Genomic DNA, 14615 nt, shown 5'->3' with positions numbered 1-14615 from the left:
GCTGACAGCAGTGCCCCCCCACCCCGGCGGGGCCGTGCCAGGAATGGAGCGAGCGCTTCCGGAGCGGTGGCTGCGGCCGCCGCGTGCCTGTGTGCCGACGGCAAACTGAAACGAGGCCACGGGACCGCAGAGCAGCTTCCCTGAAATGGGGAGGGGGGGGGCAGGGGGCTGCAGAGCCTGCTGGCCTCGCGCTGTCCCCCCTCCCCAGCCCCAGCCACGTGCGTCCCCTGCCCCGTGTGGCCTGAGCCCACCCGTGCTGGGGAGGCCGCGCTGGGGGCACCCCGAATTTGGCACCGGTTTCCCCCCCCAGGGGTGGGTGCTGCGGGTGCTGCACAGAAGACAGGAAACGGGGTTGCAAGGTGCTGCACAACAGCTTTTTTGGGGGCTTTTCCTGTGTAAAGCAGCCCCAGGCGCCGCCACTCCCCGGCCAGCGCAGACAACCGGGGCCTCTGGGGCATGGCGTGGGGCGTTTGGGGGTCCTCTCCGGGGTGGGCACCCTCAGGGCCAGTGGGGTGCCCCCACCCCTGGTACACGCTGCTCTTCGTCACCTTTCGGGGGGGGGGGGGCAATCACTTCTTGGGGGTCTGCGCCGAGCGGGGCAGCACGTTCAGGTAGATGGCTGTGTCTGAGGGGCGGCGGGCGTTGGGGGAGCAGGGCCAGGCACCGCCAGCCCTGGCCCCCAACACACGGCCCACCGGGGGCTGGCACAGCCAGGGGACCTCCTGAGGACACCCAGGGGGTCCCTTGGGTGCCCCCGGTCCCCGGAGGTGCATGGGGTGAGCCCCGATGGAGCAGCCAAGGTTCAGCAGGGGAAGGGGAGCGGGGCAGGCGGGGACAGGGGTGTCTGAGAATGGGGCGAATGCCCTGGGGGAGGTGGGTGCGGGGTATTTGGGCACGGGAGGAGGGGGGCACAGGGAATTTGGGCACAGGGGCATTTGGGAACGGGTGGGGACGGAGGCAGGGATAGGTGGGCACCGGGTGTTCGGGCACGGGGTAGGATGGAGCAGGCGGGCGTGGGGGTATTTGGGGACAGGGTGGGTGGGCAGGGGTTACCTGTTCTCCTGTGCCAGTGCCGGTAGCCGAGGACGGCCAGCCCGAGGAGGAGGAAGGCGCCCCCCAGGGCCCCCGCCAGCCCCCACGCCAGCCCTGCAAGCACACGGCAGCTGGGCCGCCACCGCAGCACCGCTGGTGCTGGGCCGGAGGGGCCAGCGGGGACACGCTTACCTGCCCCATGTCCTGCGTCAGCTGCTGCCGGCGGGGGGAAAGCAGAATCAGGGCTGTGCCAGCCCCACTGCGCGCTGTCCCTGTCCCTGTCCCTGTCCCCGTCCCTCCTGCACCGTGGCCGCACCGGACTGGGCAATTCCCCTGCCTGTGACCCAGACAGCTGCTAACACTCGGGGAGAAGCCACCTCCCAGGGACCCCCAGTAACCCCCAACCACAGCGCCACATCCCAGGGACCCCCACTAACCCCCCCCACCACCACACCACGTCCCAGATCCCCCAGTAAAGCCCCTGGGGATGCCCCATCCCAGCCACCCCATTAAAAACCACTGGGGCTGCCCAGGAAGGGCACAGAGCAAGGGGCGCCCCGTGCCGCACAGCGGGGTGGCAGCACCCCCACGTCCCCATGTGTCCCCCCCCCCGGGGGTACCTGCGCTGACTCTGAGCACGGTGCCGTTGCCGGTGGCGGTGGCGTAGCGGGGGATCTCGAGGGTGACCCGGCAGACGTAGCACCCCGCGTCGCCCGGCCGTGCCCGCAGGATGCTGAGGGTGGCGGAGGGGGGCTGCCAGGCGAGGCGCAGGCGGGGGCTGCAGGGGGCCGGGGTGGCGGCGGGGCCCATGCGGGCGCTGCAGAGCACCCCGTGCCCCGCGGCCTTCAGCCACTCGACGCGGAGCAGCTGCGGAGGCTCCGCCGCTACCACCCAGCACCCCAGGGCCACCCCTTCGCCCGCCGTCACCTGCACCTCCGACGGGTCCTGGATCACCCACAGGGCGCCCACTGCGGGGAACGGCGCTCGGGTCACGGCGCGGTGGCCCCGGGGGACGGGGAGCAGGGGGTCTGGCTGCTCCCAGGGTGTCCCCCCCCCCGGTGCCACCAAGGCCGGATGGGGACACTGGGGCACGGCAGGGCACGGGGCCCCGGCATCCTGCTTGTGGCCGGTGACCACACGCCACTCTGTACGTGCCTGTCCCCTCGCTGCTGTCCCCTTCCTGTCCCCACCAGCTATAGCTGACCACGTTCTGCCCCCCCCTTCCATCTGTCCCCCCACCTTGTCCCCCAGCCACAGCCGTGTCACCCACCCCTGTCCCTCCCCAGCGCGTCCCCACGTCTGTGCCCCAAACCCACCCAGCTCCCCCTCAGGAAAGATGTCCCTAGTGGCACCCCCTGTCCCCCTCTGCCCCCTTCTGTCCCCCTCGTCCCCCTTCTGTCCCCCCCCTGTCCCCAGGTGTCACCTAGGGGCCAGGCCGAGCCCCACAGCCCCTCAGTGCCCCCCACCCCAAGCCACCAAGCCATAGGGACCCAGACGCCGTCCCCTCTGTCCCTGTCCCCCCCCCCCCCCGTGTCCCCACCACTCACCGCCGAGGAGGGGGACGAGGACCCCAAGCCCCCACATCCCCGTGCTGATGCCAGGCCGCCCCTGGGGCTCTGAGGGGCTGCCCCTGTCCCCACGGGGTCCCTGTCACCGCCGCTCGGCTGTCCCCGAGGTGTCCCGGCCTGCCATCGCCCCGCCGTGACGCCACGGCTTCCTGTCACCGTAACGGGGACGGGGATGGGGACGCTGACAGGAACCAGGCCCAGGGGCAGCACCTGGCACCTGGGGACTGGGGTGACCCCCCCCCCCCCCAGACCCACGTTTGGGGACGTGCCACCCGGGACCCCTGTTTTAACCCCCCCCCCCGAGGGGGGGGCACATCGTGACCCAGAGCAGGTGGCTGTAGGGGCAATGTGGAGTCACTGGGAGAAGTGGGAGGGTGAGGGGGGGTCCAGTACTGGGAGAACGCCCCCACCCCAACTCATGCTGCTCTCCTGTAGTGTGTCCTCCCCCCCAAAGCCTGGGGGACCCCCCCCCGTCCCACCTCACCCCTGGCACCCACGTCCTGAGTTCCCAAGCCCCCTCCTGGGGGTCCCCCTGCCCTGGGGGTGTCAGGGGTGCCCAGACCCTGGGGTGGGGGGGTCTCATGGCCCCCCAACGCCCCCCCTCCTTGCCCCAAGGCAATCGGGGTGCTGGATTGGGATGGCTTTGGGGGGGCTGCCCTCCCCCAGGGGACCAGGGGGGTCCCCATTTTCCTGGGGGGGGTGTCTCAGGGCTGGCTCTAGGAGGGCAAGAGGACCCTTGGGACACCCAGGGGATGTCAGCGGGCCCTGCTGGGGGGGCTCAGGGCACCCCCTTGCCCTGGGGGAGCCGTGGGGGGGGGGTCTCAGCACCCCTCCCAGCACAGAGGGGGGACCCCCGGGGGTCTCCCAGCCCGGGGCCCTGCTGGACCCCCCCCCCCCCCCTGCCTGGGGGCTTGGAGGCGCCAAGGGGGGTCGAGGAGGCTGGGGGGGGGGGGCGTTACCGCGGTGCCCCCCCACCCCAACCCGGGGACCCCCCCCCCAAGGACTACATTTCCCGGCACGCCCCGCGGCCCCCCCTCCCAGGACTACGGCTCCCGTCGTGCCCCGCGGGCGGGGCCGGGCCGGGGGCGCCGCTCCCCCTTTGTTGGTGGCGGCGGGGCCGAGCGGCGGGGCCGGCCCGGGATGGGCGACCAGGTGCGGGGACGGGGAGGGGGGGAGAGGGGAGGGGGGAGAGAGGGAGGGATGGAGGGAGGGGGGCAGGGGACGGGAGGGATGGGAGAGGGAGGGAGGGGGGGAGAGGGATGGGGGAAGAGGAGAAGAAGGGATGGAGGGAGGGGGGGGGTGGGGTGGGGGAAGGAAGGAGGAAGAGGAGAAGGGGGCTGGAGGAAGGGGAGCTGGAGGAAGAGGGACGGAAGGAAGGAGGGGTGGTGGGGCGGAGGAAGAGTGGTGGAGGGATAGAGGACGGGGGGGTGGAGGAAGAGGGGGATAGAAGAAGGAGGGAGGGGGGTAGGGGGATGGGGGAAGGTGGGAAGGAGGCCTGGGAGAGGGAGGGATGGAGGAAAAGGGGACGGAGGAAAGAAGGAGGGAGGGATGGAGGAAGAGGGGAAGGAGGGCTGGAGGAAGGAGGGATGGTGGGATGGAGGGCTGGAGGAAGAGGGGCAGGAGGAAGGAGGGCAGGGGGGAATAAAGACCTGGAGGAAGGAGGGACCGGTGTGGAGGAATAGAAACCGGAGAGAGGAGGCAGGGAGGCAGGAGAGGGACGAAGGGGTTAAGGGCAGGGAGCGGAGAGATGGAGGACGGAGGGAGAGGGAGGGAAGGAGGGAGGAGGACGCAGCCAGACGGGGCTGCTGGGGGCTGCCCCCTCCCGGGCAGCGCTGGGCTGTGCCTGGGGGTGTCCTGGTGCCCCCCCGAGCCCCTCCAGCTGGGTGCTCACACACCGTGCTCACACACACACCGTGCTCACACACACACCGTGCTCACTCACACACGGTGCTCACACGCACGGTGCTCACACACACGCCGTGCTCACACTCGCCAAGTCATCGCGCAGCTCCGCCATGCCCACAAGGCCACCCGCAGGGCCACCCGCACGGGGGGGGGGAACGACACCAAAGAGGGGGGGGCCGGGCACTGACGGCGCTGGCGCCTGGGCAGGAGGCGCTGCGGAAGATCATCACCACGCTGGCCGTGAAGAATGAGGAGATCCAGAACTTCATCTACTCCCTCAAGCAGATGCTGCAGAATGTGGAGGTACCGACAGCGCTCCCCCTGCCCCCGCGCTCCCCGGGGACCCTGCGCCCGCCTTGGCGGGGGTCCTGTCCGGGAGGGGAGGTGCTCCCGGTCACCTCCGTCACCCGCTGACACCCGGCGCTGCCCCCAGGACAACTCGGCGCGGGTGCAGGAGGACCTGGAGGGGAGTTCCAGTCGCTGTACGCGCTGCTGGACGAGCTGAAGGACGGCATGCTGACCAAGATCAAGCAGGACCGCGCCAGCCGCACCTACGAGCTGCAGGTGAGCCCCCGTCCCCCCCCACCCCGCGCCCGCCGAGCGGGGCCGCCGTCACCCCGCTGCCACTCTGTCCCCTTCAGGCGCAGCTGGCGGCTTGCGCCAAGGCGCTGGAGAGCTCGGAGGAGCTGCTGGAGACGGCCAACCAGACCCTGGAGACAGCCAACAACCAACGACTTCAGCCAGGTGCGCCCCACAGCACCCGCGGGCGCTGGGCTCTGTCCCCACCCGGCTGCCCCGGGGACAGGGGCCGTCCCGTCCCCCCCTGCCTGCCAGCTGCCGCCTCCCCGTGCCTGCGCTTGGGGGCACGCTCCTCTCTTTCTGCGCTGGGCACTTTGATAATGCTGGGCTGGCTTCGCCCGCTGCGGGGTTAGGTTAGGGCCGGGCACCCGGCGGGGACCGGGGCGCTGGGTCCCCTGCGTCCCCTGGGTCCCCTGGGTCCCCCGCCTGCCCAGGGCCACGGGTGCTGCTTGGTGCCTCCTTTCTGCTGAGCCAGAGGGGCCTAGGAGCGCCGTGGCAGGACGTGGGGACGCCGTGCCGCGTGGGCGCGGGGGACGCTGTGCCGCGGGGTGCCGTGTGGGGCCGCGGGGACGCCGTGCGGTGGTGCCAGCAGGGACTCGCGCACGCCGCACCTCGCCGGCTCCTGGCGCTGCTGTTTCATCCTGCTCTTCTTTTCTCCTCCTCTTTTCCTCTGCGCTCTCCAGGCTGCCAAACAGATCAAGGATAGGTACGGTACCCCCGCGGCCCCGCACCGACCCCACTAACCCATAACATTGGTGTCGCTCCCCCCCCCCTCGCCCCAGGGGGTGGTCCCGGGGCCACCCCCCACCCGCCCCTCTCCCCAAAGACGCGCAGGGTAGGGGTGGCCGCTCGGGGCTGGGGTTTTGTCCCGCTCCCAGCCCTGCTGACACCCGTGTCCCCATGTCCCCGTGCAGCGTGACGATGGCCCCCGCCTTCCGCCTCTCGCTCAAGGCCAAGGTGAGCGACAACATGAGCCATCTGATGGTGGATTTTGCCCAGGAGCGCCGCCTGCTCCAGGCCCTCGCCTTCCTGCCAGGTATCGCCCGCCGGCGGCGGGTGCAGGGCCACGAGGGAGGTGCTGGGGCTGCGGGGACACAGGGCATGGCAGCCAGCCAGCCAGCTTGGGATTTTTTTCCTCCCAGCGCACAGCCGGGACGAAGCGAGGGCAGTGCCAGGGTGTACGGGGCGCCGAGGGCTGTGCCAGGCTGGCAGGGGGACAGAGGAGCGCAGGGATGGTGGAGCAGGGTTTATTTAGGGGGCTTCGGGGTGCCAGGGGGTGGGGGGAGAGGTTGGGGAGCCCGGGGTGTCCCAGCCAGTGAGGCGAGAAAGAGCTAGGGAGGGAAGGCTTGGGGAGGGAGCTCCGGATGCTGCACCTCTGGGTGCTGTTTGGGGGCTTGGGGTGCATCGCTTGGGGTCTCTGGGGTGCTGTGCTGGGGGGCTCCGAGGGTGCTGTGCCCCAGGGACGTGTGCGTGCACGCCTGGGGTCCTCGGGGTGCCGTTCCCATAGGATCTGTGTAGGTGCTGTGCCTGGGAAACCCCAGATGCAGCGCTTACAGGTCTCGGGGTGCTTTCCCAGGGACCTGGTGGGTGCCAGCCCCCCCATACGTGCCCTGCTGGGGGGCTCTGGGGTGCCCTGGCCGGGTGCCCCGCGGGTGCGGTGCCGGTGGCGCCGGGGACAGCCCGGCTGGCAGCGGGGCTGCACTGGGGGGGACTGGCACGGCTGCTCCCGTGGGCAGTGCCCAGCACCCCCGAAATCGACCTGGCGGAGTCGCTGGTGGCCGACAACTGCGTGACGCTGGCCTGGAGGATGCCCGACGAGGACAGCAAGATCGACCACTACGTGCTGGAGTACCGCAGGACCAACTTCGAGGGGCCGCCCCGCGCCAAGGAGGACCAGCCCTGGATGGTGGTCGAGGGCATCAAGGGCACCGAGTACACCCTGTCCGGTGAGGGCACGGGGCCAAATCCAGCCCCAAAGGTGTCTTAGGGCGGGTGCTGGGGCTGGCAGGCGTCTGGGGCTGTCCCGGAGGTTTGGGTGGCGGTTGCCGAGGACGGGGTCGCGGCGTCGCCCGCCGCAGTGCCCCGTTTGTAACCGCGCCGTGCCCGCAGGGCTGAAGTTTGACATGAAGTACATGAATTTCCGCGTGCGGGCGTGTAACAAGGCCGTGGCGGGCGAGTTCTCGGAGCCGGTCACTTTGGAGACGAGAGGTGGGTGCCGGGTGGCGGCACCGAGCACGGGGGTGCCCTCGCTCCTCCGCGCCCCCCAGCGCTGCCTCTGCCCCGTCGTGCCGGGCTCTGCGGCCCCCTGGGGCCGGGCGGGAGGGCTCCCTGGGGGCACGCTGACGGTGGCCGTCCCCAGCATTCATGTTCCGGCTGGATGCCAGCACGTGCCACCAGAACCTGCGGGTGGAGGAGCTCAGCGTGGAGTGGGACGCCACGGGCGGCAAGGTGCAGGACGTCAAGGCCCGCGAGAAGGACGGCAAGGGCAGGACGGCCTCGCCCGCCAACTCGCCCGCCAGGTAACGCCAGCCCCCGCGTCACCCCCCGCAGCCCCCCCCCGAGCAACACCAACCCTCTCCTTGCTGCCACCCGTCTGTCCTAGGGTCGTGCAGTCCCCCAAGAGGATGTCCTCGGGGCGCGGGGGCAGAGACCGCTTCACCGCCGAGTCCTACACGGTGCTGGGTGAGCTGGTGGCTGGTGCTGGGCGCGAGAGAGTGGGCCTGTGGGGCGACAGAGGTGGGCGTGGGGCACCCCGGGGTGCAGGAGGGGACACCCCGGGGTGCAGGAGGGGACACCCCCCGTAGGTGGCGGCCCCTGCCCGTGGGCAGAGCCGTGCCAGCGCCCCGTGCCCGCAGGCGACACGCTGATCGACGGGGACGACCACTACTGGGAGGTGCGGTACGACCGCGACAGCAAGGCCTTCGGCGTGGGGGTGGCGTACCGCAGCCTCGGCAAGTTTGACCAGCTGGGAAAAACCTCGGCCTCGTGGTGCCTCCACCTCAACAACTGGCTGCAGGTCAGCTTCAGCGCCAAGCACGCCAACAAGGCCAAGGTGCTGGACGTGCCCGTGCCCGACTGCATCGGCGTCTACTGCAACTTCCACGAAGGTGGGCGCGGGACCCACGGGGACCTGATGGGAAGGGGAGAAGGGGTGGCTGGAGGGCTGGGTCCGGTTCTGGGCTCCCCGGCACAAAAAAGACGGGGATCTCCTGGGAAGAGTCCAGCGGAGGGCCCCAAAGCTGATACGGGGCCTGGGGCATCTCCCCTGGGAGGAGAGGCTGAGAGACCTGGGTCTGGGCAGCCTTGGGAAGAGAAGGCTGAGAGGGGATCTGATCGATGTCTGTAAATACCTGAGCTGTGGGAGACAGAGGGACGTGGCCGACCTCTTTTCAGGGGTCTGTGGGGACAGGACAAGGGGCAGCGGCCACAAAATGGAGCCCAGGCAGTTCCGCACCAACACGCGAAAGAACTTCTTCCCGGTGAGGGTGGCGGAGCGCTGGGACAGGCTGCCCAGGGAGGCTGTGGGGTCTCCTTCTCTGGAGATATTCAAGGCCCGTCTGGACGCCTCCCTGGGCAGCCTGCTCTGGGGAACTGCTTTGGCAGGGGGGTTGGAGCCGGTGAGCTCTGGAGGGCCCGGCCAACCCCTACAGCTCTGTGCTGGGCGCTGCACACCCCGCACCGTGCCACCCCCTGGGCCCCATCCTGCACACAGGCCACGGGGCAGACCCCGCAGGTCCTTTCCCCGCATGCACCTCACACCCGTGTTCCCGCAGGGTTCCTGTCCTTCTACAACGCCAGGACCAAACAGCTGCTCCACACCTTCAAGGCCAGGTTTACGCAGCCGGTGCTGCCCGCCTTCATGGTAAGGGGCTGGGTGGGCACGGGGCTGGGGGGCCGGGCAGCCCCCCAGAGGTCCCGGTCGTGCCCACCCGTGCCCCCCCCCCCCCCCCCCCCGTGCCCACAGGTCTGGTGCGGCAGCTTCCACGTCACCTCGGGGCTGCAGGTGCCCAGCGCCGTGAAATGCCTCCAGAAACGCAACAGCACGGCCAGCAGCTCCACCGCCAGCCTGCCCTAACGCCGTGCCCCCACCCCCCCCCCCCCGGCGCCCCCCCAGGCAGAGCACCGAATGTACCCTGACCCCCCCCATACCCCAAGCCCCCCCCCCCCCCACGCGCTCCAGGCGCTGCTGGGGCCGTGCCAGCCCCCCGGACCCCCCCCCAGGGGACGCCAGGCTGGGTGGGGGGCAGTGGCACCCGCGGCTGCCAGGACCCCCCCCGCTGCTGCGTGCCCCCCCCCCCCCCCCAAAACACGGCACCTGGGCTGGGCTTGTCCCCCCCCCCCCCAGACAGCTGCTTCTGGCCTTAATAAATGAGGATCGAGGTGTAAACGGCCCTGCTGCCCTGCCTGGGGCTGGGAGGGTGCGGGGGGCCCTGCCACGCCCCCCCCCCCCCCCCCATGGAGGAAATGGGGGTTTGGGGGGGCACCAGGGAATGAGGAGGGGGCAGCCGGGGGGGTGGGATGGATGATTTTATTTGTGATGCTGCTGGGGCTCTCCCCCCCCCCCCCCGCCATGATACAGGTGCCAGCCTCTGTCACCCCCCCCCCACGGGCACACCCCCTGCCCAGAGGGGGGGGGCCAGGGCCAGGCAGGACTTGGGGGGGGGGGGGAGGGGCGGTGCCAGACCCCCCCCCCCCCCCCCCACTGCCACCCATCAGCCGTCCGTGCGAGCTCGTCGCACCCTCAGCTTCTGCAGGAGCTCCTCCGTGATGTCTGCAAAACCAGGGGGGGGGACAGTGAGGTGGGGGGGAGGCAGCGAGGTGGGGGAACCTGCCCCCCCCCCTTCCCAACCCCCCCCCCAAGCTGCTGCTTGCCCCTGAACCCCAAAGCACAGCTCTGCTCCAGCCCCTAACCCCACAGGGACAGGACCCAGAGTTTGGGTGCCCCCCCCCCAAGCCCCCCCCAGTCCCCTGTGGGACCTGGGCCCCCCCCCCCCCCCATAACCTTGGGACGGCAGCCGGGCACGGGGGCGGGTACGGGGGCAGGGAATAGGACGGCGCGCTGATCGCGGGGGGGTGCCGGCACCTGCAAAAAAGGACGGGGGGGGTTGGCAGGGGGGTGCCCCCACCCCGGCGCGGGGCTCTGCCCCCCCCCCCGCCTCAGTTTCCCCCCACCTGCCCCGACTCACCCTGCTCGGGGGGCTGCAGCCTGGGGCGATGCGGGGCTGGGGGCTCGGCGTCGGGCAGAACGGGTGCCTGGGTCCTGGGGGGTGGGGTCGGGGGGGGACACTGGGGGTCGGGGGCGCTGGGTGGGGGCTCGTACACCCCCTGCAGCATCTCGCCGTTCTCCCCGTCCGTTTCCACAAACTCTGGAGCAGGACGGGGCCATCACAAACCCGCTGTGCGGCCCTTGTGCCCCCTCCCCAACCCACCCAGCCCTCCAGCGCCCGCCTGCAGCGCCCCAAAAACCCTGACCCCCCCCCCCCCCCCAAGTCCCGCAATACCCCAATTACTGACCCCACAACCACCATCCTGCCCCCCCCCCCCCCCCCAGTCACCCCACTGCTGCCATCCAACTCCCCAGCAATCCCCTGGCTGCCCCAAAGACCCCCTCAAACCCCCTCCACCGCCAACCTCCCACACCCCCATGGTCCATAACCGCCCCCAGCGCCCCCCCCCCCCAATCCTAACCCCCCCCCCCCAGCCCCCATGCACCCCATCCCCGCCGAATGCCCACCCAGCTTCTGGTTGTACTCCGAGTGCAGGGGCCGCAGGCTGCCCTTGCTCTTCTCCACGAAGTACTGCACCACCTCGGCCAGCGAGGAGCAGTAGTGCTGGGGGGGGGGGGCACGGGTCGGCACGTGGGGATCGCCACGGGTGCCCCCGCAGCCCCCCCCTTTCCCTGCCCGTAGCCCCACATCTCCCAGACCCCGGGGGGGTCCCAGCCCTGGGGGGTCCGGTACTTGGGGGACCCTGCCCTGAGGAGGTGCCAGGCCCTGGAGGGGGGGGGTCTCAGCCCCTTGGGGGACCTGGTCCCTTGAGTCCCAGCCCCTTGGGGGTCCCAATCCCTTGGGGGTCCCAGCACCAAAGCATCCTAGCTTCTGGGGGTCCCAATCCCTTGGGTCTCAATCACTTGGGGGTACCAATCCCTTGGGTCCCAGCCCTTTGGGGGTCCCAGCACCCAAGTGTCCTAGCTTCTGGGGGTCCCAATCCCTTGTGTCCCAGCCCCTTGGGGGTCCCAGTCCTTGGGTCTCAGCCCACTGGGGGTTCAATCCCTTGGGTCTCAGCCCCTTGGGGGTCCCAATCCCTTGGGGGTCCCAGCACCAAAGCATCCTAGCTTCTGGGGGTCCCAATCCCTTGGCTCCCAGCCCCTTGGGGGTCCCAATCCCTTGGGGGTCCCAATCCCTTTTAAAGTGTCCTAGCTGCTGGGGGGGGGGTCCCAATCTCTTGAACCCCAGCCTGGGGTGTGGGGGGGGTCCCATCCCTTGCGGGTCCTGTCCCAGGGGCACAGGTTGGGGGGGGGGTCCCTCGTCCTCGGGGCCGGCCCAGCTCTGCCCCACGTCACTCACCGGCACGTCCACGCTGATGCAGTAATCCTGGCCCAGGTCGATCACCTTGTAGTGCCTGATCAGAACCGAGCTGCCCGGGGGGGGGGGGGTGGCATCAGTGGGCATCAGGAGACCCCCCCCGGACAAGGAGCTGCCCTCCGGTGCCATCCAGCCCCGACCCCGGGCCCCGCTCACTTGTTCAGCATCTGGCGCGTGGTGACGGAGACGCCGTGGCCGTGCCCCCCGGGGCGCAGCACCAGGTTCCCGCTGCCCGCGCTGCGCTCCAGCAGCTGCTCGGCCTCCCCCGCGACACGTTGTAGAAGCAGCTGGGAGACCTGGGGGCAACCGGGACGTGTCACCCCGAGCCGTGTCCTGTCACCCCGAGCCATGCTGGGACACCCCAAGCCAGGCCAGACCCTCCAAGCCGTGTCATGTCACCCTCAGCTGTGCTGGACCACCCTGAGCCACGTCATGTCACCCTGAGCCGTGTTGTGTCACCCCGAGCCGTGCTCTGTCACCCCGAGCCAGGCCAGGCCCTCCAAGCCGCGTCATGTCACCCTGAGCTGTGCTGGGCCGCCCCGAGCCGTGTCGTGTCACCCCAAGCAACGTCACGTCACCCCGCTCCACGTCGCGTCACCCCCAGCTCTGCTCTGTCCCGCCGAGCCAGGCCCGGCCACTGTCCCCAGTGCAGCCCAGCGAGCACGGAGACGCCCCCCGGCCCCTGGCCCCGTAACTCACGACGGGACCAGCAGCTCCCTGGGGACGGCGCGGCGCTCCTGCTCCTCGCGCAGGGCCTCCAGCAGCTGGAACCTGTGGCCGGGCAGCAGCACCAGGTCCGAGGGCACCTTCATCTGCAGGGGGCACGCAGCGCACCGGGCACGGCAGGGCCACCGCCATGGGGACCCGGGGCCACCGCCATGGGGACCCGGGGCCACCGCCATGGGGAACCTGCACCCACCTCAGCCATGGTCAGGATGAATCCCCGCCACATCTCCTGCGCCTCTGCGCTCTCCACCTGCGAGGGACCGGGGGGGCGTTTGGGGGTTGAGGGCAGCCTGCCCCCCTCTGCGTCCCCTAACCCCATCCCTTAGCCCCCCCCCAAGCCTCTACACCCCGCTGTGACCCCAAACCCTGTCCCTGTCCCCCCCCAGCATCTGCAAATTCCCTTCCATGCCCTCCCCCGCCCCCCAAACCCCACCGAGGACCCTGGGTCCCCCCCAGCCCCAACCCCCCAGCATCTCCAGTGCCCTCGCCCCTCCACTTGTGCCCCCCCGAGCCCCGTGGGGTGCTCCTCACCTTCAGCGTTACATTCTGGTCCCGCATCTGGAGGACGAGTCCCCCCCCCTCAGCCCGCACCGCCACCAGCTCGCTCAGGTCCAGCATCTCCAGGGGCTGGGGGCAGCCGAGCCGTGGGCCCCCCCGCCACAGACATGGGGGAGCCAGGCCTCAGCCTGCCCCAAAACAGGCTCCCCCCCTCCTCACCCCCACGGGGAGGGTCCTAGTGGGGGGGGGAACCCCACCCCACACCCCCCCACAAAAAGGTCCCAGTCTGGGGGACACAGAATGGGGGGGGTCCCAGCCCAGTGGTGCCACCTTGGGGGTCCCAATCCTGGGGGGTCCCGGCTCTGTGTCCACCTCATGGAGCTCAGGGGTCCCAAAGGAGAGGTCCCAGTCCTGGGGGGGAGGGGGTGGTGGCGTCCCACCCTTTGTGAGGGGGGGGCACAGAGGTCCCAGCCTGGGGCACCCACCTGCTCCCACCCAAAGGTTCTCCTACTGTGGGTCCCAGCCCAGGGGTGCCCCCTCAGGGGTCCCAGCTTGGTGTCCCCCCCCCAAGAAAAAAACACACCCCCTGGGGTCCCAGCCCCACCTCTCCCAGCCTGGGGTGCCCCCCCCCAAAAAAAACCACATCCCCTTGGGTCCCAATCCCACTTCTCCCAGCCCAGAGGGGCCCCCTTGGGGGCCCCAGTTTGGTGTCCCCCCCCCAAGAAAAAACCACACCCCCTGGGGTCCCAACCCCTATTCTCCCAGCCTGGGGGTGCCCCCTCGGGGGGTCCCAAGCTGCTGTGCCCCCCCCACCCCCCAGCTCCCAGCCTGGCTGTGCCCACCCAGGGGTCCCAGTTGGGGTCCCACTGGGGGGGGGATCCCCATGGCCCCCCCGGGGGTCCTGCCCATACCTGGCGGTCCCTGGGCACCGCATAGAAGGCGATCAGCGGCCCCCGCAGCCCGGCCCAGACCCGCCGGTAACCCTGGGGGACGGAAGGGACCCCTCAGCACCGGGGGGGGCCCGGTACCGGGGGGGGGGGGGGGGGGCTCTGAGGAGGTGCCAGCCCCACCATGTCCCGCGGCCCCCGCTTCTGCACGAAGCCCTCGTAGTAGTGCCGGGCCCCGGCCGGCTGAGGGGGGGGCACCGGAGGCGCCATCCCCGGGAGCCGCCGGTGCCACCGGGCCGGGGCAGGGCCGGGCCTTATTCAGGGACCGGGCTCGGGGCCCGCCCCCGCTTCCCGTACACGGGGCGAAGGGCACGGCGGGGGGGGGTGTGCGTGTGCCCGGGTGTCCGTGGGTACGTGACTGTGGGGCCGGGACCGTGACCGGGCCGTGGACGCCGGGTTTCCCGGCGCCACCCCTCCCGTGCAGCCGGGACTCCCCCGGTGCCCCCCCCCCCAGCCAGGGCTCCCCCGGTGTCCGCCCCCCCCTCGCAGCCGGTGCTCCCCCGGTGCCCCCCTCCCCGTAGCCGGGGCTCCCTCGGTGTCCCCCCCCCCCCCCCCCCCCGCAGCCACTGCTCCTCCGCTGCCCCCCCCCCTCCTCCTCCGCCGCTGCTCCTCCCCCGCCGCCGGTCCTCCCTCGGTGCCCCCCCCTCAGCCGGTGCTCCCCCTGTGCCCCCCCGCCCCTCAGCCGGTGCTCCCCCCCCCCCCCGCAGCCGGGGCTCTCCCGGTGCCCTCCACTCCCCCGGTGTCCCCCCCCCCTCTCCTGATGCCGCCCCCCCCCC

The 14615-nt window shown here is 71.3% G+C and overlaps 3 protein-coding genes across 6 annotated transcripts; 1 reads left to right on the top strand and 2 right to left on the bottom strand.

Annotated features, from left to right (window-relative positions):
• Window positions 1-555: 555 nt before the first annotated feature.
• Window positions 556-4649, bottom strand: LOC118258783 (uncharacterized). Of its 4 annotated transcripts, none has more exons than XM_035567788.2 (6): window positions 4588-4649; window positions 2580-2749; window positions 1653-2000; window positions 1225-1248; window positions 1054-1146; window positions 556-625 (listed from the first exon to the last, which is right to left on the bottom strand). In XM_035567788.2, exons 2-6 carry the CDS (start codon window positions 2614-2616, stop codon window positions 570-572), a joined length of 558 nt encoding a protein of 185 aa, XP_035423681.1. In that variant the 5' UTR covers window positions 2617-2749; window positions 4588-4649; the 3' UTR covers window positions 556-569. The 4 variants fall into 4 exon arrangements, with proteins under 4 accessions (XP_035423681.1, XP_035423682.1, XP_035423679.1 ...); XM_035567789.2 differs by having other exon boundaries at window positions 1225-1245; XM_035567786.2 differs by having other exon boundaries at window positions 1054-1248.
• FSD1 (fibronectin type III and SPRY domain containing 1) lies at window positions 3741-9159 on the top strand. The gene is given in 15 exon segments (XM_035567766.1): window positions 3741-3752; window positions 4638-4808; window positions 4939-4969; window positions 4972-5069; window positions 5147-5236; window positions 5238-5249; window positions 5768-5790; window positions 5999-6120; window positions 6821-7030; window positions 7194-7292; window positions 7444-7603; window positions 7687-7766; window positions 7940-8191; window positions 8858-8946; window positions 9049-9159. Coding segments are annotated over 15 exon segments (1560 nt in total).
• A 637-nt stretch (window positions 9160-9796) lies between these two features.
• STAP2 (signal transducing adaptor family member 2) lies at window positions 9797-14049 on the bottom strand. The gene is made up of 10 exons (XM_050715688.1): window positions 13963-14049; window positions 13804-13875; window positions 12926-13021; window positions 12588-12644; window positions 12376-12480; window positions 11825-11964; window positions 11651-11720; window positions 10819-10915; window positions 10271-10450; window positions 9797-9855 (listed from the first exon to the last, which is right to left on the bottom strand). Exons 1-10 carry the CDS (start codon window positions 14047-14049, stop codon window positions 9797-9799), a joined length of 963 nt encoding a protein of 320 aa, XP_050571645.1.
• Window positions 14050-14615: the final 566 nt, after the last annotated feature.

This window comes from Cygnus atratus, chromosome 26, assembly GCF_013377495.2.
Source record: "Cygnus atratus isolate AKBS03 ecotype Queensland, Australia chromosome 26, CAtr_DNAZoo_HiC_assembly, whole genome shotgun sequence".
Lineage (NCBI taxonomy): Eukaryota > Metazoa > Chordata > Aves > Anseriformes > Anatidae > Cygnus > Cygnus atratus.
This window is presented reverse-complemented; position numbering and strand designations above follow the sequence as displayed.

What these genes read in the sequence shown, in the direction of transcription:
- LOC118258783 (XM_035567786.2), bottom strand. Translation starts at nt 2,616, where the DNA reads ATGTGGGGGCTTGGGGTCCTCGTCCCCCTCCTCGGCG. An exon ending in CGTGCTCAGAGTCAGCGCAG is followed by an intron (nt 1,249 to 1,652) that starts GTACCCCCGGGG and finishes CCCCGCCGGCAG; the next exon opens with CAGCTGACGCAGGACATGGG. An exon ending in GCACTGGCACAGGAGAACAG is followed by an intron (nt 626 to 1,053) that starts GTAACCCCTGCC and finishes GCCGCCCCTCAG; the next exon opens with ACACAGCCATCTACCTGAAC.
- STAP2 (XM_050715688.1), bottom strand. Translation starts at nt 14,049, where the DNA reads ATGGCGCCTCCGGTGCCCCCCCCTCAGCCGGCCGGGGCCCGGCACTAC. An exon ending in AGCGGGGGCCGCGGGACATG is followed by an intron (nt 13,876 to 13,962) that starts GTGGGGCTGGCA and finishes TCCGTCCCCCAG; the next exon opens with GGTTACCGGCGGGTCTGGGC. An exon ending in GGAGTACAACCAGAAGCTGG is followed by an intron (nt 10,451 to 10,818) that starts GTGGGCATTCGG and finishes GTCCTGCTCCAG; the next exon opens with AGTTTGTGGAAACGGACGGG.